This window comes from Nothobranchius furzeri, chromosome 5, assembly GCF_043380555.1.
Source record: "Nothobranchius furzeri strain GRZ-AD chromosome 5, NfurGRZ-RIMD1, whole genome shotgun sequence".
Taxonomy (NCBI): Eukaryota; Metazoa; Chordata; class Actinopteri; order Cyprinodontiformes; family Nothobranchiidae; genus Nothobranchius; species Nothobranchius furzeri.
In genome coordinates this window covers 17,875,821-17,899,324 of record NC_091745.1, presented here as the reverse complement: position 1 = coordinate 17,899,324, position 23,504 = coordinate 17,875,821, and the positions used below count along the sequence as shown (strand labels likewise).

General features: G+C 42.2%; 3 protein-coding genes across 4 annotated transcripts in view; 1 reads left to right on the top strand and 2 right to left on the bottom strand.

Moving 5' to 3' along the window:
* Nucleotides 1-1,398: 1,398 nt before the first annotated feature.
* On the bottom strand, nt 1,399-5,099 carry LOC107395922 (zinc finger protein 271). The gene is made up of 2 exons (XM_054736672.2): nt 4,836-5,099; nt 1,399-3,928 (listed from the first exon to the last, which is right to left on the bottom strand). The coding sequence occupies exons 1-2, from the start codon at nt 4,996-4,998 to the stop codon at nt 2,046-2,048; spliced, it is 2,046 nt and encodes a 681-aa protein (XP_054592647.2). The 5' UTR covers nt 4,999-5,099; the 3' UTR covers nt 1,399-2,045.
* LOC107395925 (uncharacterized) lies at nt 5,092-9,389 on the top strand. Its single transcript, XM_070551492.1, has 8 exons — nt 5,092-6,075; nt 6,405-6,450; nt 7,152-7,837; nt 7,982-8,027; nt 8,107-8,198; nt 8,332-8,442; nt 8,555-8,828; nt 9,037-9,389. The coding sequence occupies exons 2-8, from the start codon at nt 6,439-6,441 to the stop codon at nt 9,244-9,246; spliced, it is 1,431 nt and encodes a 476-aa protein (XP_070407593.1). The 5' UTR covers nt 5,092-6,075; nt 6,405-6,438; the 3' UTR covers nt 9,247-9,389.
* Nucleotides 9,382-23,504, bottom strand: part of LOC129157355 (G2/M phase-specific E3 ubiquitin-protein ligase) — a 34,836-nt gene continuing 20,713 nt past the window's right edge. Inside the window, exons 5-13 of one of the 2 annotated variants that reach the window (XM_070551493.1) lie at nt 20,199-20,297; nt 19,331-19,396; nt 18,770-18,975; nt 18,555-18,654; nt 18,302-18,458; nt 17,509-17,606; nt 16,604-16,748; nt 10,827-10,947; nt 9,382-9,846 (exon numbers count right to left, since the gene is read on the bottom strand). In XM_070551493.1, coding sequence (XP_070407594.1) covers nt 9,563-9,846; nt 10,827-10,947; nt 16,604-16,748; nt 17,509-17,606; nt 18,302-18,458; nt 18,555-18,654; nt 18,770-18,975; nt 19,331-19,396; nt 20,199-20,236 — 1,215 coding nt within the window. In that variant the 5' untranslated portion in view covers nt 20,237-20,297 and the 3' untranslated portion in view covers nt 9,382-9,562. The remainder of the gene's footprint in view (nt 9,847-10,826; nt 10,948-16,603; nt 16,749-17,508; nt 17,607-18,301; nt 18,459-18,554; nt 18,655-18,769; nt 18,976-19,330; nt 19,397-20,198; nt 20,298-23,504) is intronic. The other variant, XM_070551494.1, reaches the window with a different exon arrangement.

Below are 23,504 nucleotides of genomic sequence, written 5' to 3'. Positions count from 1 at the left end.
CAGACTCTTGTTCATTGTTTATTTTTGTGGACCCCCCCTCCCCACCTTTTCTTTTCCTTTCTGTTTCACCTCTGTCTCCGTGTCTGGTCGCAAAGCATTCAACAACAATAACAATAAAGTTTTAAGTATCAGGCGTGACATTAAAAGCAGACGCTTTGATGCTCCACCTGAGAGTAAATCTGTAAGGCTTGTCATCAGCATTCAGACATCAATTCTGCTTGCTTCACAGCCAGACAGGACACGGTAAAAAAAAAAAAAGTTAAATATTGATGTTTTAATTTCATGTCATTTCAGAGGGAGATTTTTAACATGTAGAGAGTGCATTTCATATTACAAACATAAATTTAATACACTTTTTTTTTGACATTTTGCGCCCTAATCCATCAGATGGCGCCCCAGGCGGCCGCCTGTGTCGCCTGTCGGCAAAGCCGGCCCTGTGTGACGTCATAGGCACAGATCCCCTGTCCTCGTTTGGAAATGGAAATATGATCACCCTATATTAAACAAACTGTCCACCCGGGCTTTTGCACTGCACAGAGACGCTTCGCTGCCTATGACTTTGAATGTCGGTTGAGAGTCAGTCTCATGCAGACTGACAAATGAAGAGAGGGCCTCAAGTTAAGACCCTCTCCTCATTGGTCAGTCCACACGAGGTGGGTCAAAGGTTACCCTGAGCGGGTTACGTGATGTCAGGCATTCAAGTATTGAGTATTTACTGCATATTACAGTAAAATATTCTGTATGTGACCATATTATGGTGATCCTTGGGTCGTGATGATGGGGTCCTTGAATATTGTTGCCCAGGGTACAACAAAGTGTTAATCTGGCCCTGCCACTTGGGTGTTTAGTTCAAGAATCCATCTTTGATCTGATCAATATTCAGGATTCCTATAGATGCATAAAGTCATATTTCAGAATCACTTTATTGATCCTGGAGGATTTAAAATAGAAGTGCTTGAATTTTTATAAATCTACAGCTGACATCGATCGTAGCACAAACACTTTCACTTATTTGGGTCAAGGAAGTGAAAGAATCATATTGAGCTTTTATTAGCTGTTTGTGTAAGGAAATAATCGCCAATGTAAGGTCCTGGATTATCTTGAAAGCGTCCCTTGAAAGTAGCTACTTCAATTTGATTTATGGAAGTGTGTAATGATCCTGAATATTAAACAAAAAATAATCAATTTTAGCAAACATTTTAATAACCTTTCACACTTGAAACATTTAGATTTTTCAGCGGGGTTTGCCTCTAAAACTAAAATATTCCAGCAAAAAAGCCATAACCAATCAGACAGGCTTTCACGTGATTCATTTTCTTTTTCTTCATTTGTATTTTGTCTTTGAATTTTTTTACTTTCATTTTTATTATCTTTTGAATAAAAAAAAAAGCATTGTGCTTGTGATTTTTATCCTGAAATAAGAAAACATTTCAGAACTGATTTATTTCTTCCACATGGATTAACGATACATAAAGCATTTTGCGTTGACATTGTTTTCTTATACGTTTATCAGAAAAGTTAACGGGCACACCATGAGTCAAAAACAACGATGATCTCTTAAAAACACATTTCTAGACTAAATAATGCAATGGTACGCCATAAAAATGAGGAATTAGGTTCACTATTTAGAAAAGCACCTATTCTGGTTTTGGGGGGCCAATACAGATTTCTGAGTACTAATTTGACTTGCAGATTTGACAAATTCAAACTTTTCCACAAAGAACTAATAACAAATTACATTTTTTTATTACCTAAAAAAATTATTTTGGGAAATAAAGACTGCTATTGCTAGCATGATTTAGCAGTGCATTAGCAACGGTGCATTCAAAGACCAGGACACACAACTTCTTCATTTTAAGTTTCAGATCAGCCAATCACGGATTTGAGTTAGTAGCCAATGTTTGGTGCATCACTGATGTCTTATAGTTTCATATTTACAAAAAATATATATTAAAGCTAATCAGTGTAGTTATGGGATAATGCTGTTAAAACTTCTCCCAGTTTCAGACATCACACTGTTTAATTTTCCAGACTCTTTAAAGTAATCATTTCTTCGTGGTGTGGATCTTCATGTGAAGCCTGACGTACGTCTTCCGATGGAATACTTTACCGCACACCTCACAGCGATGGCGTTTCTCTCCGGTGTGCATGCTGCGGTGCTGCTTCATTGAGCCGAGGTCGCTGAAGGCGCGTCCACAGATGGCGCATTGGTACGGCTTCTCACCTGTGTGCACCCTGACGTGTCTCTTCATGTTGGCTTGGAACCTGAAGGACTTCCCGCAGAAGCTGCAGACAAAAGGCTTCTCGCCCGTGTGGATTCTCATGTGTGAATTCAGGTTTGCCTGATAGTCAAAACTCTTCCCACACACATCGCACACTTTGCCATTTTTGTGAGTTTTGAGGTGACGTTTGAGGTTTTCCACTGAATCAAACTGAGTTCCACAGATGTTGCAGAGGTCCGTGGTGTGAGTTTTAGCGTGGTTCACCAGTGAGAACGTGGAGCGGAACACCACCCCACACACCTCACACACAACATGTGACTGTTTGCCAGGGGAATTCTTCTTCTTTTCAACGCTTTTATTTGCAGACGGGTTTTGTGGACTGAAGCTCTTCTTACCTGTGTGAATCAGCTGGTGGCGTTTGTGAGTGGAGTAGTCACTGAAACATTTGCCACAGACCGAGCAGGTATACGGCTTCTCACCAGTGTGGATCCTGACATGTCGCATCATGTTGGCTTGGGTGTTGAAGGACTTGCCACACTCGCTGCAGGGAAACGGCTTTTCACCTGTGTGGATCCTCTTATGTATCTCCAGGTGTCCCTGACTGTCAAAACACTTCCCGCACACCTCGCACGCCTTCCCATTTTTATGCATTTTTAAATGAATTTTTAGGCTTTCTTCTGAGTCAAAGTGTGTCCCACAAATGCCACAAAGGTCTGTAGCGTGGCTTTTGGTGTGATTTATCAGAGAAACCACAGAGCAACATATCTTTCCACACACCACACATACAGCCTGTGCCCTTTTTGCCGACAAACTCTTCTTGCTGCCTTTTTCATTTTCAGATGCGTTGTCTGTACTGCTGTTCTTCTTGCCTGTATGAAGCAGCAGGTGGCGTTTCAGGGTGGTGTAATCATTGAAGCATTTCCCACAGACCGTGCACAAATACGGTTTTTCGTCCGTGTGGATCCTGATGTGTCGTACCAGGTTGGGTCGACTTTTGAATGATTTCCCACACTCGCTGCAAGCGAATGGCTTCTCTCCTGTATGGATCCTCATATGTATCTCCAAAGCGCTGGTGGTCCCAAAGCATTTGCCACAAAAGCTGCAGGTTTCTGCTTTCACGTGCGTTTTCAGGTGAACGTCAAAGCTTTCTTTGCTGTCAAAGCGTTCTCCGCACACGCCGCAGACATCCTTTGGGTGAGCTTGCGTGTGATTCACCAATGGAATGCGAGTGTGGAAGGATTTCCCACAGACTTTGCAGCAGATCAGAGGCTTGTTCTTTTTGGTTGGGAACAGTTTTGGAGCCAGTGGTAGACGAGGTCCCTTCTTCCTCTTTTTCTTCTTCTGTGACTTCTTTCCATTGTCAGCACTCCACTCTTCTTCACTGTCAGCTTTGGAACAGCTGGTGGAAGTCCCATCATCACCTTTTGTCCAATCCTGTTGCTTGGAAGTGCTTGGCTGAGGATCTCCTTCCTCCTCTTCAGCCTTTGGTTCATTAGACTGGTTGTCCTTGCCATGTGACGGCATGAAAATGAATTTAATGGTACTGCTCTCCTCCAGTTCCTCATGCTGCTCCTTCAGGCTGCTCATTGTTTGCTTTGGAGGATCCTGATGGATCTTTGAGCTCCAGACTGGCTCACTCTGCTCCTCTTCTTGTTGGTGATCAGAGAACTCTTCATCCCAAACAGACAAGGCCAAGTGAACTTGTTCTGGAGAAAAAAACAGGAATATTAGACAGAACATAACTACCACTGTTGTAACAAAGACCTGTGTTGTGTCTTAAATCTAACTGAAACCAAATTTAAAATATAAAAAACCTTTAATAATTATTTAGCCACATTTGGCATTAAGAATTTAGAACAAGGGCGTCCTTGGCGATTTTCAAGAAACTCCAGAAGACCCAGCTCTTCAGAGCATCTTCAAAACTAGCACCCTCCCAGCACCCGTCCCCCACTCTACTGCACACTCCATGTTCACTTCCCTCTATGATTTATTATGCTGCCTCACTGCCACCTAGGATGGACTGTGGTTAAGCCTCAAGGGCAACCTGCTGGCTTGATTATCTCTTGTAAGTCGCTTTGGACAAAAGTACATAAACTAAAACATGAAATTGATTTTATTTAAATATTTTTGGAAGACAAAAAAAATCTGAGATTAACTTTTGACTGTTAACTTACATTTAATACAAGACATAAGACAACAGAAATACAGAAAGTTTAAATCTTACACAAAACACCTTTTTAAACTCACATTTTGGAACAAATAATCCTAAATGAATCAACAGTAGTTAGAAAAAAGTCGGTCAAATAAGCATAATTGTTTAGTTGGAGGCGTGTGAGTCCTTACATGTTGCTTGTTACAGTAAACAGCGCGCTCAGTCTCATTCTTGCAGCTTAAAGTAATGTATTATTCATTTGATCAGTTAGATTACACAACTCTAGTAAATCGATGTTGTGTTGAATTTGCTCAGCGGAGTAAGTTTGCAATCCGGTGGGGTGTGTCTGCGCACGCGCGACTCTTATCGGGCACTGACCGTCAACAAGACCGTAGCGATCCAGGGGATAGTCGGAACCGGAAGTACAATATAAAAATGAAAGACGCCAACAGCCCACACACCTGAGTGATCGTCCTGGTTGGAGATTTTCTGCAGCATCCTTCGTTGTCGTTGGATCTCCTCATCATAGCCTGTTAAGGTTCTTTTCACGGCCTCGAAGATCTCCTCTGCGGCTGCGGAGAGCCGCTCGTTAACGAGCACCTTGAGGAGCTGAATGCTGGACATGGTCCAGGCTTCCAGTGGATCAGCAAACCTAACGCGTGGCCTTTAGACTAACGGCGATTTTAATGGCTGTAAAACCAAAACACGTGACGTTGATGCTTCGAGTCCAGTGTGCGCATGCGCTCAGTGGACATTAACTGCATCCGTCACGTTTATTTTCCAAAATAAAAGCTCAAATTTAAAACAGGCAAAATGGCAACAAATGATCATTTCCCTTGCCAAAAATTGATCACAGTGTCCTGGTCACGTGTAAAGGGTTAAATTTACCTAAATATTACTTTATTTATTATCTCTTGATGTTATTAGTCCCATCACAGGATGCTGGGTGTCTTTCACATTCATAAACACCTCAAAAATGGTGTTGTACCATAAATCGACTGGCTGCCAAAAAATGATTAGCCACCGCGGGATCGCGCACGGTTAGGGTAACTGCATTTCTAGACGAAATTCCCCGGGATTTCACCTTAAAACTCAGCAATCTAGCAATATGTACATTGAGAAAGCAGAGATAACCTCGTCCGGTACGTAAACAGATATTTATCGCGTATATTTGTTTTTTCCAGTTCGGAAGTTGTTTTAAGTGTTGCTATTTTATGGGACTAGATTTGGGCCAATAATTTCAAGAAAAACTCTTAGAAGGTCAAACAAAAATTAAGAATGTGCGAGAAAAAAAATAAATTGCAAAAAAAAAGTAGTTTCACAAGTGAACCTTACTATACAAATCAACTTATTAAAATGAGTAATAAAAGTATTTGTATTTATTATGTTTGACTCCACGTATTTTTCTTTTCATTTTCCTTTGTTTCATTCTCACTGCTCAGATTTTTGCTCTCGCTACCAGATTTGCAGTTTCACTTCTCGGCTTTCTCCTTTTCGCTGCGTGAGGTTTTGATTGCAATTCTGGCCCAACCCTCTCGGGTGGGTGGGACATAAGAGAAGTGCTCTCCCATTGGACAGTGTGATCCTGAATGACAGTTTGTGACCCGGAACCAGAAGTGACGCTGTCCCGCGATTTTACTTGTTCCTCACGGGTCTTAGCGCCACCCACGTTCATGTTTCCCCTGTGTACTGTGGATCAAAGTGAGTATTGATCGTTTATTTGATATTTTCTTGGAAACCCTGAGTTAAAACCCTTAAGTAAAGCCAAGTCAGGCATTAACCAGACGTTAGATCGCTAGCTACCTAGCCAAAGTGCTAGCCAGTACCCGAATGCTCTAGCAGGGCTTTGCTTGGTCACCTGCCAGTCTAAGCGAGGAACGGTATCATAACTAAACCAGCGCATATCACCCACCCCCACCCCTGCGTGTGCAGCCTACATTAATAATCTTGTTGATTAGCCATAGGAATCAGTGCAAAGTCAGAGAGTTTGTAGCTACTGGAGCTAACCTGTGTTTTAACTCTGCCAACAGAGGGTGTTATATGTGTTAGCAGGACTCTGCTGACATGCAATCACAGGTAAGAGTTAATTTTTATTTTTTTATCAGAATCTAAATCAAACTTTCTGAACTGTGGCAGGGGTGGTGGTGAATGGATTTTCAAGTTGCATAATTTTGTGTCAAACTGCAGATTTTTAATGGAATAACTCAGACAAAATCAACATAAGATATTATGGGAAGACACTTAAACTACACTTACAACTTTTACCTAGTAACAGATGTCACATAAGCACCAGAGGTCTCATTTATAAAGCTTGCTTACGCACAAAACGGAAAACTGCATAAGCAACTTTCCACACAAACTTTGGGATTTATAAAAGAAAGCGTAGCAGAAAAATGTGCACAACTTTAAGTTGACTAAGGACCTGGCTTACGCACATTTTTGACATGAAGAGCACCTGCAGTGCTGCTGAGAAGGATAAAATTATGAAGTCCAGCAGCATTGTCGCTTGTACCGCTTCATGCGCACACAGGACAAGCCCCCCAAAGCATTGACAGCTTCAGCAATGCTGTGCCACTCCATGGATTTTCGCTTATTTGTTAAGCAAAATCGCACGCCAGCTCATTTATTGACTTTGCTGAAACTTGATAGTTGACCATTAATTTGTGTTGTGTGTTGAATATGGAAACATCTGAAACATATTGAGAATTGTTTTCCCAGGATCATTAAGCAGTGTATTAGTGTTTATTTTGTTTACTTTGCCATGTTTGTGCCTGCAGGAGCAAGTGCGAGAGGAACTCCTCCAGAGGATTCGGACAAGATTTAGCTTGGTTCTCAGAAACGAATCTCTCGATTTGGATTACCTTTTGGATGTTACTCAGCAAGAGTATTCTTTGGCGTCAATGGCATCTCATCATCTCAATATCCCAACAGAACTTTTGAACGGTCTCTGGGACTTGATCAACATTCTCAGCTTGCCTGTTCAATCATTGGGAGGAGACTCAACTAATGCATTGGACATTGTTTCTGTTGCTGTGGGAAATCTGGGACGCCCTCGTCTTGAAATACAGTCTGATGATCTTAAACATCTACTTTCCACTGCACTTCCTTTAGAACATTTGGCCCAATTGTATGGTGTTTCAAGAAGAACACTTAACAGGCGGATGAAAGAGCATGGCCTGTCTGTTCATGGGTGCTATTCCAAAATATCTGACGATGAACTTGATGTTCTTGTGAGGTCCATAAAAAGTAGAATGCCTCATGCTGGGTTTAGGCTGATGAAAGGTGAGCTGTTAGCCAGAGGACACCGGGTGCAGTGGCATAGGGTTCAGGCTGTGATGCACCGGGTAGATGGAGCTGGAATTTTGGCTAGAATGATACAACTTGGATTTGTAGCTCGTAGAAGTTACTGTGTTCCTGCGCCATTGTCCTTGGTTCACATTGATACCAACCACAAATTAATCAGGTGAGTGTTTCATTGTCTATTTTCTTCAGGACTTTTCTCTCTTAACATAGAAAAAAAAAACAATAGATTCTTGATCCAAGTGATTCAGCATTTTCAAACCTAACAACAAGACAGATTTAATTTTTATTTGTCCTGTGTTTGCAGATATAACATTGTGATATTTGGTGGGATTGACGACTTCTCAAGAAAAGTATGAGTTCTGTTGAATGATAATTTAAACAGCTATTGAATTAAAATAAACTATTCTGCCTCTACCATCCTTTTTACAGATCATGTATCTCAATGCTGCCGCAGACAACAAAGCCTCAACTGCTTTTTCTTTCTTCTTGGATGGTGTTGGAAAACATGGATGGCCCTCGAGGTACAATGCATATTGTCATATTACTGTTAAATGTTCTATATTCTTTCAGTGTACTGTAGACCGTTCCACATATCGACTTTCGTCATATGTAGTCAAATGATAACACAATACATAAAAAAACAAATACTTTCAGAGTTCGAGGCGATCAGGGGGTGGAAAATGTGGACATTGCCCGATGCATGTTTTCTGTTCGAGGCTTTGGGCGTGGCAGCTTCATTGCTGGCAAAAGTGTCCACAATCAAAGGTAAAGGACAACGAATTGAGTGAGCAGAAAGTGAAATAACACTGTAGGGAGAATATGTATTTGTTTTTTATTCAATTTATTTCCTCAAATCTTTGTTTATTCATATTTCCAGGATCGAGAGGCTGTGGCGTGATGTGTGGTCAGCTGTCACCTGCAAATACTACAATGTACTGCACACAATGGAAGAAGGGCAACTGATTGATCTATCAGACGAGATACACCATTTTTGTATCCATTATGTGTTCCTGCCACGGCTGAAATCCGACTTACAGTGCTTCCTGCACAGCTGGAACTTCCACCCTATCAAAACTGAAGGCAACCTTTCTCCAGAGCAGCTGTGGCACATTGGGATGCTCCAAACGCCTGTTGAGGAGCCAAATGTAGAGGTGCACTTCACTTTCTTTATGAAGCACTGTTCTGTTTTCATCGTTAGCATAATTCTAATAACATTTAGTCCATCAAAAAAACACAGATAAGCCACTGTTGGCTTAAAATAATTCTGGATAAAAAGGGGAGCAGGAAAAATGAAACCTGCAGTTTTGGGTTGTCAATATAAGGCTTGGATGTTTATCAAAGCCAACTTCTGTCTTTCAGGCAGTGGAGCATCTTTTCCAGGATTACAGCTTTTATGCTGACCTAGTGGATGGAGGGGTTGTGGTGTCAGAGATCCCTTCTCCTCTCTCAGAAGAGAACCTTGCTGTCCTTCAGGGATTAGTAAATCCAACCACATCTCCTCTGAGTGACCAAGAGCTTTATGTCCAGACACTTCAACTGGTGCAAATTCTGCATTCAGTAAATAGATAATAAGTCCTTCATAATGTTTGATTCCACTAAAATGCTGTTAGAATATTGGATTAATTGTTGTTGGCTTGTATTTTGTGTTTTTAATTAACTGAGCTGTTCAAACATAATGACTGCGCATTAAATGTGAAAATACCATTGAAAAATGTAAACCTTTATTTCTTATTTCAACTTTGAAACTGTAACATTGTAAACGTAACGAAGGTATTCTTTTCACAGTTAATCTAAAATAAAATGTTTCAGTGGATGGGTTTACATTAACGGATGAGAAAACAGACCTACATAAGTAGAGTAACAACAGTAGTAATGGAATCTTATGTTAGATCAAGTGGAAGCCTGCACCGCTCTTGACTGCCATTTCCATTTTTTCCTTAAAGTCATTCTTATTGACGAAATGCACACTTGGAAATGTTATTGTTTGTGTGCACGCACTAACAACTGGGTAGCAGGTGGTGTGCTGTGGAATTTGCTCCATGCATGTGTGGTCAAAATTGACATGTATCTTAAAAGTTTCTCTCTCTGAGAGTAGCAAACGCCGGTGCGCCTGGCCAGTTAACCACTGCATCACATCTGGAACTGACAGTCCATCTTCTGCAGAACCATCTGGGGAAACATTAAAATGAAGAAATTAACTCCTGAACAGCAAGATCTTCACATTTACTATTCAAATTCTGTGTTATTTTACATAAATTGAAATGAGTAACAAGAAAAGCTTCGAAATATATTGGTAGTTTATTTACGAAATCGCATGCAAACTCTGCAATAAAACATACATAGGAGAAACCGGACGCCGACTCAACACACGAACAATAGAACACAGAAAGGAGTGCGAGAAAGAGGCAAGTCGAAAACACACAAGAGCAGCAAAACATGAAGCAGAAAGTACAATAAAGAAGTCTGCCGTAACAGATCAGTGCACAAGAGAAAACCATATAATGGACTGGGACAACACAAGGATCATAAACACTGAACAACAAAAATACAAAAGATGGATAAAAGAAGCAATTGAGATAAGGAGACGTGGATGTGGGACCATGAACAGAGACGATGGATTTACTCGGATCGTGCATGGGACTGCATCATCGGAGAGGGGAGAGCGGGCATCATCAGGCTGACGCCACCATCAGCGTCAGCCTGATGATGTTTGCAGCCGCAAACGAAATGTTGCAGGTAAATAAACCTTTTCTGTGTTTTAAAAAGAACTGAAAGATGGAATTTGAAACTAAACACAGCAAGAACACACCAAAGACGTGAACTAAAAAGGTTTGGAAAATTGTTACTGTCAACTATCAAAGAAGAGGAAAAAAAATTTAAATGTCTAATTATGTCTTATGGACAATAATTTGTTATAAGAAATTAATACTGTTGTTAACTAAAGGTAGACCAAATCACCTTATGTATGAAATGCGATACAAAAAATACATCATGAAAAACATGATCTAGGAAACAAACATTTGTGCATTTTCTTAGAAAGTCTAATAAACATCTCAGTTCCCAAAAATTAGAATTTTCTGTATTTTTGGGATGGGTTGGGTCTTACAGGGCGAAAGCTTATTACTACTTAAAATTAATCTATAACTTGCCTTCAAGCTCCTGCAGGAAGTCTTGGAAATTATTAAGGATTTGTACCTCTGTTGCATGTCTTTGTGTTCCTTTTTCACTCATCTTTGGGCACAGATGTGACACAATGTAAAACGAGTCAACCTAAAGAAAAGCAAAAAATGTTAAATTTCTTTGACAAAGATTATATTTTGAGACTTTTACCAAACAATTCTCAGTTAACATATATCTACTATTGAACTGTTTATATATATCAAGATTCCTATCCACAAAACAATGATGAACAAGTTCTGAAAGTAAAAGTGAAATCTTCACAATTTCTATGTGACTTAATGAAGAGAGAACAGTGTGTGTTTAGTAGGAGGCTTCCATTGCAAGACAGAAAAGTAACACTAATCAATCCTGCGAACAGCCATCATCCTCCACAAAATTTTATTATGTTACATGCGCTTCCCCTTTTCAGCCACAAGATGGCCTCAGCAGCAACATCCTCACCTGGCTCCATCCTCCAGTTGCCCAGCTGTGTAAGGTCTAACTCAGACCTGGGCATTTTACGGCCCACGGGCCACATCCGGCCCTTTGGTTGACTTTGACCGGCCCGCGTAAGGTTAATTGGAAATTACAAAATAAATGTATTTTCTCATTTTACCTCATGCATGGGCTAAGGCTGCATTGCTTTTATTTTGAAGTTGTTTTTTACGTGCACAATGATGCAATACGTATAGCAACAGGTGCCCGCGGTTGACATGGTGATTGTAGCCTGAGAAATGTCCGCTCATGCAAAAAAAAAGAAAGATGCCGAATGCAGGATTTTCAACAAAAATTGGACTGCTAAGTATTTTTTTTACTGAAGTCGGAGGTAAAGCCGTGTGTTTGGTTTGCGGGGAGGAGATTGCCGTGTTTAAGGACTACAATTTGAGTCGGCATTACGACAAGAAACACTCGGAAAAATACAAGAACTTGTCTGATGCTGAGAGGGCACGGACATCCGAAGCTTTGCTAGCAAAGTTGCAAAAGCAGCAAGGCTTTTTTTTAAATAAGCTTCACACATCCAGGGATGCAGCAACCAGGACCAGCTTTGTGATATCCCACAAAACAGCTAAAAACAGCAAGCCGTTTTCGGAGGGAGAGTTTGTCAAAGAGTGCATGGTGGACTCTGCCGCACTAATATGCCCTGAAAAAAAGGCGCATTTGAGCAAATCCCGCTGTCCAGGCGAACCGTGACCAGGAGGATCGAGGACATTGCGGGGAACCTGGAGCTCCAGCTGCAACGTGAAGTGGCAAGTTTTGACTTTTTCTCATTAGACGGGAGCTGTGATGTCCGGGACACAGCCCAGCTGCTCGTATTTGTCCGGGGATAACGGACTTCAAGCTCAGAGGAGCGGGCAGCAATGCGGTCGATGAAAGGGACAACGACAGGGAGTGATCTTTTTACAGAGGTAAATGCGTGCACGGACACTCTGGGATTGAAATGGGAGAGACTGTCAGGTGTCACAACAGACGGTTGTCCAAATCTTAAGCCGGGCGTACACTGTGCGACTTTTTCACTTTTTTGAGCCGATTTTCCAGTCGTGCGAGAAGCCACGACATCGGGGCGAGTTTTGCGCCGAGCGGTCGTGTAGTGTACAGGGGGTTACGAGAGGCGATTAACACCACGTGACCAGCCGCCGATCAGCAGTCGTGAGGTCGCACGGACTTCTGGTGTGTTTCGCTCGTCCCTCGTGAGGGTATCGCACTGATGAAGCGGCGCTGCGAGCAGCTGCGACCCAAAAAGTATCAGAACCGCTCACGGCGCATGCGCGCGCAATCCTGCATCAACGCCGGTCGCTCGCTATTTCCCTAATAACACACGCTGTTCGTTTTTGTTTCTACACGTTTTTTTTACTCACAAAGATTGTCAAGAAAGCGTGTTTGTCGTGTTCATGTCAAATTAAACTGATCACAAAACACAGATTTACTGTCTTTATTTCGTTTTCCTCATCCAACCCCCATAAATCCCTGTGTGTCCTGCAGCACTCCCGAAGGACAACAGGCAAGACAAGACAAAAAAGTCTGACGTGTTGAGTAAAAACTGCTATTTTTAGCACATTTTTAGGGCCGACGTGTTGCTACCAGACGTACAGTGTGAGCAGTCAGGTCGCATACGAGAACTGGGTCGTACAGTGTGAGCGCATGACTCGTGAGATCTGCTCTGCGAGGAAGTCGTACAGTTTGAGCTGAAGCTGAGTGCTGCGAGTGAAAAAGTCGCACAGTGTACGCCCGGCTTTACAGGGAAAAATGTCGGACTTTTGAAACGCATGCAAGATAAAGTGACAGAAATCGATGCAGATCAAAAATGGGTGTTTTTGCATTGAATTATACACCAACATGTGTTGTGCAAGTCAGTGCTAAAAAAATCAACCATGTTACTGATGTTGTTACTAAAATAATAAACTTCATCAGGGCGCGGGCGATGAATCACAGACAGTTTGTGGCTCTTTTGGAGGACTCCACACAGCTGTCAGATGGCTCAGCCTGGGGAAAGTGCTGAAGAGGGTTTGGGACTTGAAAGCAGAGATTCAGGATCCCTGCTGGATTTCTACTCTTCTCTTAAGGAGGACTTTCCAAACCTGAGGAGACATGCTCAGAAGATGTTGGTTATCTTCAGCTCTACCTACATTTGTGAACAAACATTTTCAATGATGAAGTTTACAAAATCCAGGTATAGATCCTCTCTTACTGATGATCATTTGTCAGCTGTGCTTCGCTTCTCCACCTCAGACATTCAACCTGACTTTGATGCACTCGTTAAAGCCCAGCAGAGACTAGATTTCTCTCACTGAATAAGAAAAAAATTGCTTAAAAACACAAAATAAGGTGTTTGGACCACAAATATAGGCAACTAGCAGTGAACTGGGACACTTTTTTTAAACCTCTTTCTCAAGATCACAGTTCAGTGATTTTATTTTACAGACGATACTGTGTCTGTAGAATGCTAAGAACCTCTTTCCAACAATATTTGAAACTCAGAATGTGTTTTGGAGTGAATGTGACTGAAAATGTTAACTAATATAAGTCACAAATGCTTAACAAAAACCAAATGTGCACATTTTGTTTACCATTGCCTTGGGAAATTTGAATAAATCACATTTTTGTAAGACAACCTCACTTTTTCCTTTTTGCTCATTTATAACATATAGTCTACTCTTACCAGCTTGAAGAAACAATGGTATTTACTGCTTTTTATAAAGAAATACCATTAATATTATGCATAATTGACTTCAGCCTTTTGGCCTGGCCCTCCACAATATTTTCTATTTCTCATGTGTCCCCATGGAAAAAATAATTGCCCACCCCTGGTCTAACTGTAGCCCCGGCCAAACACGCCCCCCGTCCAAACACGCCCCTATGTACAAAACACGCGTGCATGTACGAAGACGAGAACTTGCATGCGTGTTGCAAGAGATGGAAATGACGGTTCAGGTAAAGATAGATTTATATTTTTACAACTTGCGAAGATTTTGTACTAGAAATTTGAACGTTTAAGACATAGTTTGATAGATAGCGCAATCGTAATTTTTTTCTGAAACACTTTTATATAAAATTAAGCATTATTGGCAGTGGGGGAAGACGTCATGGACGCAAATTTTTTAATATAATTTTTAATTTTATTGCATTTAAAATAAACACTTGCACATACATAACTCACCTGCTAACTTCAGTAAGCATAGGTATGTTGTGCCTATTGTCCGGCAACTGATTATTTGTTGGTGGTATCTGTGTTTTATAATCTCACTGGGGATGGCCATAAAGTGTGTAAGCAAGAAACAAAAATAATCTCACTGGGGATGGCCAAAAAATCCATACATTCATATTTAAACCTGGAGTCCTGTCTGTTTAATTACATTATTACTATTTCTTTATTTATTTTCTTTCAATTGTGTTGTTCGCTGGGAGGGCCGCCGTTATTGAGCTCGGGGATAGCTCAACGGGGGGCGTGTTTTGTCGGGGGGTGGGGGGTGTTTGGCCGGGGCTACATCCGCAGCTAGGTATTATTGAGCTGTGATTCCAATCACACCACTGCTGGTAAAAGGCTGTCACTGACACATAATCGGGGAGAAGGTTCAGGATAGATTGGACACGGAGGTGTTCAGTCTGTTCTCTTCTCCTCGCGTGCTTAGCACTTGTTAGCTTTGTATATAGACTCATCTTCAGAGATTACCTCGTACCGTAAATCCTCTAATATTGGCCTGTATTCAATTAACTGCCGGGTATCATATTTTGGCCGGTGTCGGCGGAGGTGAATAATGGCCGGTATTTTATTGTGGCCGGGTGGAATGTGGTAATAAGCAAGTACGGGGGGCGGTTGTGTCATCCGTCTCACTTTTGATTTGCCAGTGATAGACGGCAAGGGTAACTTTAACCGTGCAGAGACGAAGAGGAGGCGAAAATTTGATATCAAAGTCAAAGAGAACGTGCTGATTATGCTGCAGAACACTGGGGAGCAGTAGCAGGGATTGCATGAACTAGTCGACTTCACTATAGTGACTTTTTATGCCTGTCATCTACTAGTCGCTGTCACGTGATAATGACCGGCAAGATGCAGCCCTCGGAAAAGGCAGCAGCCTGCTGTCAGCAGGTGACAAGCTCCTGCGCTCGGGGGGGCAACGCGCTGTGCCAGAGCGTAGGTACTGACACGCGATCGTTCATGTTGGTTCATTTCCTTTAATGTTTTCTGTCTTTTATTTGCGCCTGATGTGTTTCGCTGCTGTGGAGCGGGGCGCATCACCTTGTCCTCCGGTGACGCACCAATCACTGATGCGGCCAGCAAGCAGCGCGCACCCCGCTGTTTTAGCGGTGGGTAGATCTTTTAGAACTGCAGTTCAAAGGTAACTCATAAGGTGAATATATATGAACCCAGGTAGCAGTTTTTCTTTAGGATTGAGAGGAGATGCAGGAAGATAATAACCAGACAGGACAGAAAAATAGTCAAATAAAAACAAGTTAGTTTTTGTACCTGCTGGTTGCAACAAACAGACACCATTGAAGGTAATCAGAAGTGAGGAACAGAAAATGAAATAATTATTTTAATGTTTAGAGCAGCAGGAACTCCGAGAGGCTGCAGGCGCATCAGTGAGTTTGCGGCCGCTGCACTGGGGGAGGGGGGAGAGGGCTGAAGCAGAAACTACCGTTGTTAAAAGAAATGTGTTTAACTTAGAAAATGTGGGCGCAATTTTAATTGTCAAAAACTCCAACGAACCATTAGTTCATTTTGCTCAAATAGAAATAGAGGCCTGCCTCTAATACTGACCCGCCTTTACCTCTAATACTGACCCTCCTTCCAATAAAGGCCTGGAGCTTGATGAGCTTGGGTCAAATACAGGCCCGGGCCTGTATTAGAGGATTTACGGTATTTGACAAACCAGCAAACTGACTTTAGATTGGTATAGGACTTCGACTTAGAAAGAGCGACTCTATTAATCAGGACTGCTCCCATTTTGTGTTTTGGTTAAGACTATTTCAGCTTGTATCCCAGCGGGGGGCTGTACTTTATGTTAAACCATTTTCCTTTATAGATTGCTCCTTTCGGTCCTCCTTTGTTTGTTTAATAAAGCCCTTTGTTTGAGCGACACCTTCCTCAATTATTATTAACCACACACACCTTTTCCTTACTCCCTCCACCACATCTCTCCTAGCGGGCTGAGGGACGTAAGAGATGTAGTAATTTAGAAGAAAAAATACTACAACAATCTAATTTCCTCATTGTCAGAGCTACAGATAAGCTAACAATTCTCTTGTCCAAAAAATCTTTCTAGTTTACCTCATCGCTGTTCCCAGCAACAAACAAGTCCCGGCAAAGTTGTCTGTTTTTTTCCATGACTCCCATCAGGCCATAAAGCTGTAATCCCTCACGGAGCTGGCGAAGCATTAAAGTTCGTCTTGCAGCTGAGTGCAGCATAATTGCCCTAAATGTAACAGATAACAAAAGCAAATAATGACTTACATTCACATACACAGATCCGTATATGATAAATGGCGTGTATTTAAATAGCCCTTTTGTGACTCTGAGGACTTCAGAACCCTTTACCTAACCACTCATTCATCCATTCACACAATGATGGTGATGAGCTACATTGTAGCCAAAGCTGCTCTGGGGCACACTGACAGAGAGGCTGTCGAGCACAGGTACCATCAGTCCATCAGACAGCCACCAGCAGGCAAAATTAGTGAAGTGTCTTGTCACAACAGCTGACACTAACACCGCTTGTGTTCAAACCGGCAACCTACCAGCCACAAGGTGAAGTCCTAAACCCTGAGACACCTTCAGCTTTCACGCACACAAAAATTTTACTTGTTATGATTGTGTCTAAAATTTTGAAAGATGTATCCTCTGTATATTCCATTTCAATTATTTCTGCAGAAAACCCTTTTAGTTAAATAAGTGATGCAAATATGAGGTTAGAAGATGGCTAGAGCGGAAAGGTCACAATATAATCAACATTTTCATTTTGGGGGACCATAAAGTTTCTCACATATAGAAAAAATTCATTATACTTATTCAGCACAGCATGTTGCTGTACAGAGAACTTGTGTCCAAAGTGTACCATTTGGGATATTAGTGGCAACTCGGCTGATGCCACAACTATATCCTTAAATCAACCTCCACACATGATAAGAAACACAACATATGCCCTTTAAATTATGATGTACAAGGAATTAATATACCTCTTTATTTTGTCTTTGTTGTCCTTATTAATTGGTCCCGTGTAACCACAGTTGATGATTTGCTCGGTGCAAGATGATAAATCCTCCACTTCTTCAACCTGGAGTTAAGGGCAGTAATAAATACAGAATTATACATAATTATACCAAATTCCATAATTTTTTATATCTAATCTGTTTGCACTGTGCATATATTAACAGACTTGTCAACTTTATCCCCTTTAAGTGTAAAGTCCCAGCAGTTGTGACACACACTGTTGTGTGGTGAAATAACATATCCGCATTGTAACCATCCTTTGAGAGCGGTGAGCTGCAGACACAGGCACCGTGCTCTAGAACTATTTAGTTGTTTACCCACCCAGTCAAACTCCTTAATGCTTCAAACGGGGACGTATTGGGTTCCATTTTGAGTCTTTGGTATGACCTGACTGTGGATTTGAACTCACAATCTCCCAGTCTCAGGGCAGACACTCATACCACTAGGCCACTGCGCTACTTATATTTCTCTAATCATTCATGTTGGACTTTAAAAAAATAATTATCATTAGATCATAGAATTAGTCACCTGGGTGTGATACAAATGGCAGCCCTTACGAAAAGATGGGACAAATACTAAGAAAAAAATATTTCAAAGGGGATACAAAAAGTTTAAGTATAATGTTATAGTATTAAAAGTGTAAGTATAGTAATACAAGTGATTTCTTAATTATTGTTAAAGTAAACATAAACCAAAACCAGCTTTTAATCTACCTACAGCATCATTTTCTAAAATAAATGCATTTCTTGTGCAACACACCATCTGGATTAATGAAGACAACTCTTGGTCATGCACATCCTTCACATCAACTGTTTCCAGATTTCCAGTTAAAAGGAAATCATAGCACCATTCTTGTAAGATCTTTGGTGCTGGGCCACCTTGAGCTAAGCTCACAGCAAATATTTCACCAGCAGCACTGAAAAGACAAGAAATGCACTAGTTTGAGTACAGTGCGATTTAAAAGCATGTCTGTAGATGGTGCACTGTGTAATAGTATGATACTGAGTTGTACCGGAACAGCCCATTATCCAGGTCATTGATGGAGTATTTGGGCATTTTGCCTTTTCCATCTTCACCTTCAAATAGTCTGGTTTCAATACCAGCAATCATTTCTAGGAAATTGATTAAATAAAGATAGGTTAGGAAGCCACTGTCAACACTCAGTGAAGATGTTGCTGAAAACATGAATTACTTTCATGTTGACTATGGACAAATATATTAACTAACCTGTAAGAAATTCTTTCCGCAGAGCACCTGTGTCTACCCCTGCCTCTCCCATGAAAGTTACCTTCAAAACATTTTGTGGTGAACTGTGCTTCTGGCGCTGCCAAAGCATTAGTCCACGCTCTATGAGATTAGTTCTGGACACACAAAGGCAGAACTCTTTGCTCGCATCAACCTGAGCTGCCAGCCATCGTAGCACATCCTCTTCACTGTTAAGACAACAAGAACATTTTTTCAGGACAATTAAACAATAATTCTGACAAGTTTATGAACAAAAGAACAATTACATACATTTGAGGTTCTTGCACACAAACCATATTATACTGCAGTGGCAGAAAAAAGTAACACAGCCAAACTCCTCGTAAGACCGTACCCTTTTTAACCCTGCTGCCGATGATCTCAAAAAGAGAACTTGTGGGGAATTGCAATGTGTTGATATAAACTAATCCAGCATACGGAAAGAAGTACAATATACTGACAAAAATATTTCAACAAAGATTTTTGTCAGTAGCAGCTGTAAGATCTCTTTTCCATAATCAAAAGTAGGGTGAAAATATCATGTACCAGGACATTTCTTCATTCTGAAGCGGTTGTAACCCAACTGGACTGGCAGAGTCATAGGAGGCAGGACTGTAAAAAGAAAAATAAAGATAGAAGAACATAGTTAAGAAAGCTGATACGTTATTTAAATAATATGAATTACCCAAATCCTAGTTTTACTTAACCGAAAATATAATGTACTGGAGAATATAAATGGGCATGCATTTCTAACTCACTTTTAAGGGTTGGGACCATAGACTGTATATAGAAGACAGACTAATACACACTGCCACCTGTAGAGGTTTCTGAAGAGCTGAAGCCCAGTGGGTGACTCCCATTATCACCATTTTGGCTATATCACACGTCTTTTCTCTCACAGAAAATACATAAATGGAGCCGAGAGTGAGGCTGTGAGGCAGAAGATTGAAACCAACAAAGTTTTAGCTTATGTAGCTACAAGTTAACTAAAGAGAACCGAGGTTGGCGGGCACTTCTAACAAGAAAACAGTAACTGGGAGACTCGGCTACCCTCTGTAACATTGTCGATATGGGGCAAAGGCTGAGGTCTTCCCTGGAAGAAGCAGGAGGGAAACTGTTAACACTGATGACTCTTCTGCTACCTGTAAATCAAATAATTACTCCTAATTTTAAGCTTTAATTACATTGAAATGGATGACTTACAAAAAAATTCACCTCCCTCATGCCTAATAATCCTAAAATGTTATTTTTTACCAGGCTGTAAACATGTTTATTTATGATATGAAGTTGGCATTTTTAACATTGGATCAGGGGAGGACTGCAGTTTTTGTCACTTCAGTGTAAGCTGTACATTTTGCAGCTGTAATTTGCACCTTGGTTTGGTTGGAACACATCTACACATAAAGTCATTCACCTGTCCAAGTGACTTCCAACGTCGCCAGACACTAGCATGTATCTCCAAATCCCTGGTTGGGAAAACCACTTGGCACAAAGGACATGTTCCTTCTTTTGGCTAAAACAGAGAAATTCGATTACAGAATATTAGAAGACAGTCTGAAAGATTATATATATATATATGTAAGGCAGTGACTGGAATAAGTCACAAGGTGTCGCTGTTGAGCTGGATATATATTGTAGATTTTAGCAATTTTGACCATTTGTCCTCTGCAGGACACCGTAGTTCAGTTTTATCGTTCGCGCGGGCGCCATTTTGGGTTCAGTGTTTACTGTGATTTGTAAAGGTAAGCACTATCTGTGGTGTACTGCAATGGTTTTGTTTAAAATAAGTGTTCCACTGTGTAAAATGGCAGTTTGCTAAGCATATAGTGTGTTTGTTGGGAGGTTCATGTGTTGTCTGATGACAGTATGAGTAGTTTGTGTGCACGTTTCGTTCTGTAATATAAGCGGCAATTTTGGGTTACATCCCCGCTAGTTAGCATAGCCCCCATTTGGGCAAAGTAATGCATTAGCTGTTCAGTTACGGTTTGCTGATAATCCTGCAAACTGTGTTTTGGGTCATACTAATTTCTGAGACCGAAGAATTGTGTAAAGATGCCTTGACTACATGATTATTTCTTGTTTAATGTGTTTTATTTTATATTTGTTGTTGGCTTACGCTGTGATTTGATAATGATGCAGTGTTTACTGTGATTTGTAAAGGCCAGCAGCGGAGTCGGAGTGGTGTTTGCCCCATCATCTAAATAAAGAAAAAGACGGCGCGGTCCGAGCCACAAATTGAACGCCTGTGTCCGACTGGTCTCTCTATTGTGCACCCCCATCCAACACAAAATTACACAACGCAGAGTCCGGGGTGTAGGGAGGCCCCTGCACGGGTTGGGTTACATCTTTGGTGCCGTGACCCGGATTTGTGGCCCCTCGAGACCGAAGAGAAACCAAGGCCGTCACCCTCCCAGCTACGTCGCTACAGTAAGAGGTGTTGCCACCTGATGGGGTACTGAACTATGTTATAACTGCCTGTGCAGCTGTATTACTGGGACTTTCACCTCCTTTGAAAGTGAAATCTTGGGGCGGTTTTACTTGAGGGTTTTCTGTCATAGAAAAAAAAACTCAGAGACTTGAATTGAAGCAAGGATGTTAAATGATGTTCCCTGTCTATAATGACAATCATTGAATATGGTTAAGCACTTGCTGCTAATTTGTGTCATTTACAACCTCGGGGCTGAATATAGTTGTATAACTGCACTCTGAGTTTGACGCTGTTTTTCTGTGTGAATTATTATTATTTTTTTATTTTTTTTGCGTTATGAGATGATAGTTGTCATACATCTGTGTTGTGTTCTATTTTACTAGAAATATATTGTACTTGTTCCCAGTGAAGCCTATTACAAGTAACCCACACTTAATTTTCTGTGCAGCTAAATTAGAGATACAGGACAGTAAAAATGATGAGGGACTATGCAGACACTCCAAAGAGGGATCAGCCTCACTTTTTGAACAAAGGGGCAACAGCTAGCACCAGTACAGTGGACCAACAGTCATCAGTGAAGTCGAAGCTGGTCACCCAGTTCCCCAGTTTCACTGGCCAGCAGTTACAGCACCACACCCCAATCAGGGACCTCACCGACTCTGGGCCGACCACACAACAGACCCCACCACCACCCGTGCTTTCACCTCAGACTGATAGTGGTGTGGCTCCGGCTCGTGCGCCACCACTGCCCGGCTATGGAGGCCAAATGCAGGTGCCCCCACACCCATCTGAAATTCGCCCATGGTCAGTGCCAACCAATCAGACAAGCCAGTCCAACCACAGCCCCATAACTACAGCCCCTCCAGTGTTGCAGCCAGATGTACAGATAACCATGCCCCCTGCGTTTTCCCCTCAGCACAGTGGCCATGGTCCCACTGCTACACCGGCTCCCCATGTTGCCTCATATCCCAACTACCCAATGATGACTGTCCCATTCAGCTCCCAAGCATACACCAGCCATCTGTATTCCACACCGGCCCCCCAAGCCACCATGCCAAGGCCCCTAACACTGCAGGCAGTGGGCTTAATGAACAATCCCTCTGCAGCCAAGCTGAACCTTGAAAGTTCAAAGCATGGGCGGACCCCCTGTGTGCCCCATATGCCACTAGCTGCTGTACACGACACTCAAGCTCCCCTCCCCTCACCTGCTGTAAGCCCCGACACTGTCATGCCCCCTATCGTGAACATGACCCAGGGAGGTTTTATAGCTCCACCCGGGACCCATGCCTCAATGCACGTACCACCCACTGCTTCAGACCCCCAAGTTAGTGGACACCCTGGCATACCCCCCCAGCAGGTACATACTTTGTTAAGTACTCCTGGCGGGGCTGCAGCCAACGTTTACTCCCCACTAGCTGCCTACGGTGGTTTTATACAGACTCGCCAAGTGAAAAATGTCCAAGTCTTCACCGGCAGTGCTGACAGTAAGGTGCTCGTAGAAGACTGGATTCGTGACATGCAGTATCTTCTAGAGGCAATAGAGCTCCCCGTCCACCTCCGCTTTTCCACGGTGGTGCGTCACCTAACTGGTGAAGCCCGAAAGCTGGTTTTGAATCTACCTCTCCATGACCAAACACCCGAAAGAGCATTCGAAGATCTGAGAGCAGAGTACGGCGACACACAGAGCTCCTCAGATCTGCTAGCTGACTTCTATGAGCGTGTTCAGAGGTCAGGGGAGTCTGCCTGCTCATATGCTATAGCACTGGAGGCAACACTGCGAGCCGTGGAGGAAAACCAAAGAGGAGGCAAGCCTTTCCCTGACCGTGACAGTAAACTCACCCGACAGTTCATACGGGGAATTAATGATGAGGATGTATATGCGAGAATCTCGCCGATGAAGCCCCGGCTTTTGAGTTTCCGTGAGCTGCAGACTGAGCTTCGAAATTTAGCAAAAGAAACTAAGAGATTCCAGCCTCAAAACAAGTCAAAGAAGACTTATGCTCAGGTACAAGTGGCATCGGAGTGTAGTGTGAATGGGAAGGCAGAGAAGGCCAAACATTCCTCAGAGTGGTCTGAGCTAGCGGAGATGGTCAAGAAATTAGCATTGAGCCAGGAGGAGCAGATGGCCAAGTTGACCCACCTTGAATCGAGAATTAATGCTCCATCCTCTGCCACTCGACTGAGAGTCCGACCACCTCCTGGGGCTACAACACCAACACCGGTGGTCACATGCTACCGGTGTGGGAAGCAAGGACATATAGCACGGGTTTGCAGAGCAGTGCTCCCAGGGCC

Coding starts and splice junctions, on each gene's coding strand:
- LOC107395922 (XM_054736672.2), bottom strand. CDS start 4,998: ATGTCCAGCATTCAGCTCCTCAAGGTGCTCGTTAACGAGCGGCTCTCC. Junction 3,929..4,835: donor CAACCAGGACGATCACTCAG/GTGTGTGGGCTG, acceptor TTTTTTCTCCAG/AACAAGTTCACTTGGCCTTG.
- LOC107395925 (XM_070551492.1), top strand. Junction 8,443..8,554: donor AAAAGTGTCCACAATCAAAG/GTAAAGGACAAC, acceptor TCATATTTCCAG/GATCGAGAGGCTGTGGCGTG. Junction 8,829..9,036: donor TTGAGGAGCCAAATGTAGAG/GTGCACTTCACT, acceptor TCTGTCTTTCAG/GCAGTGGAGCATCTTTTCCA.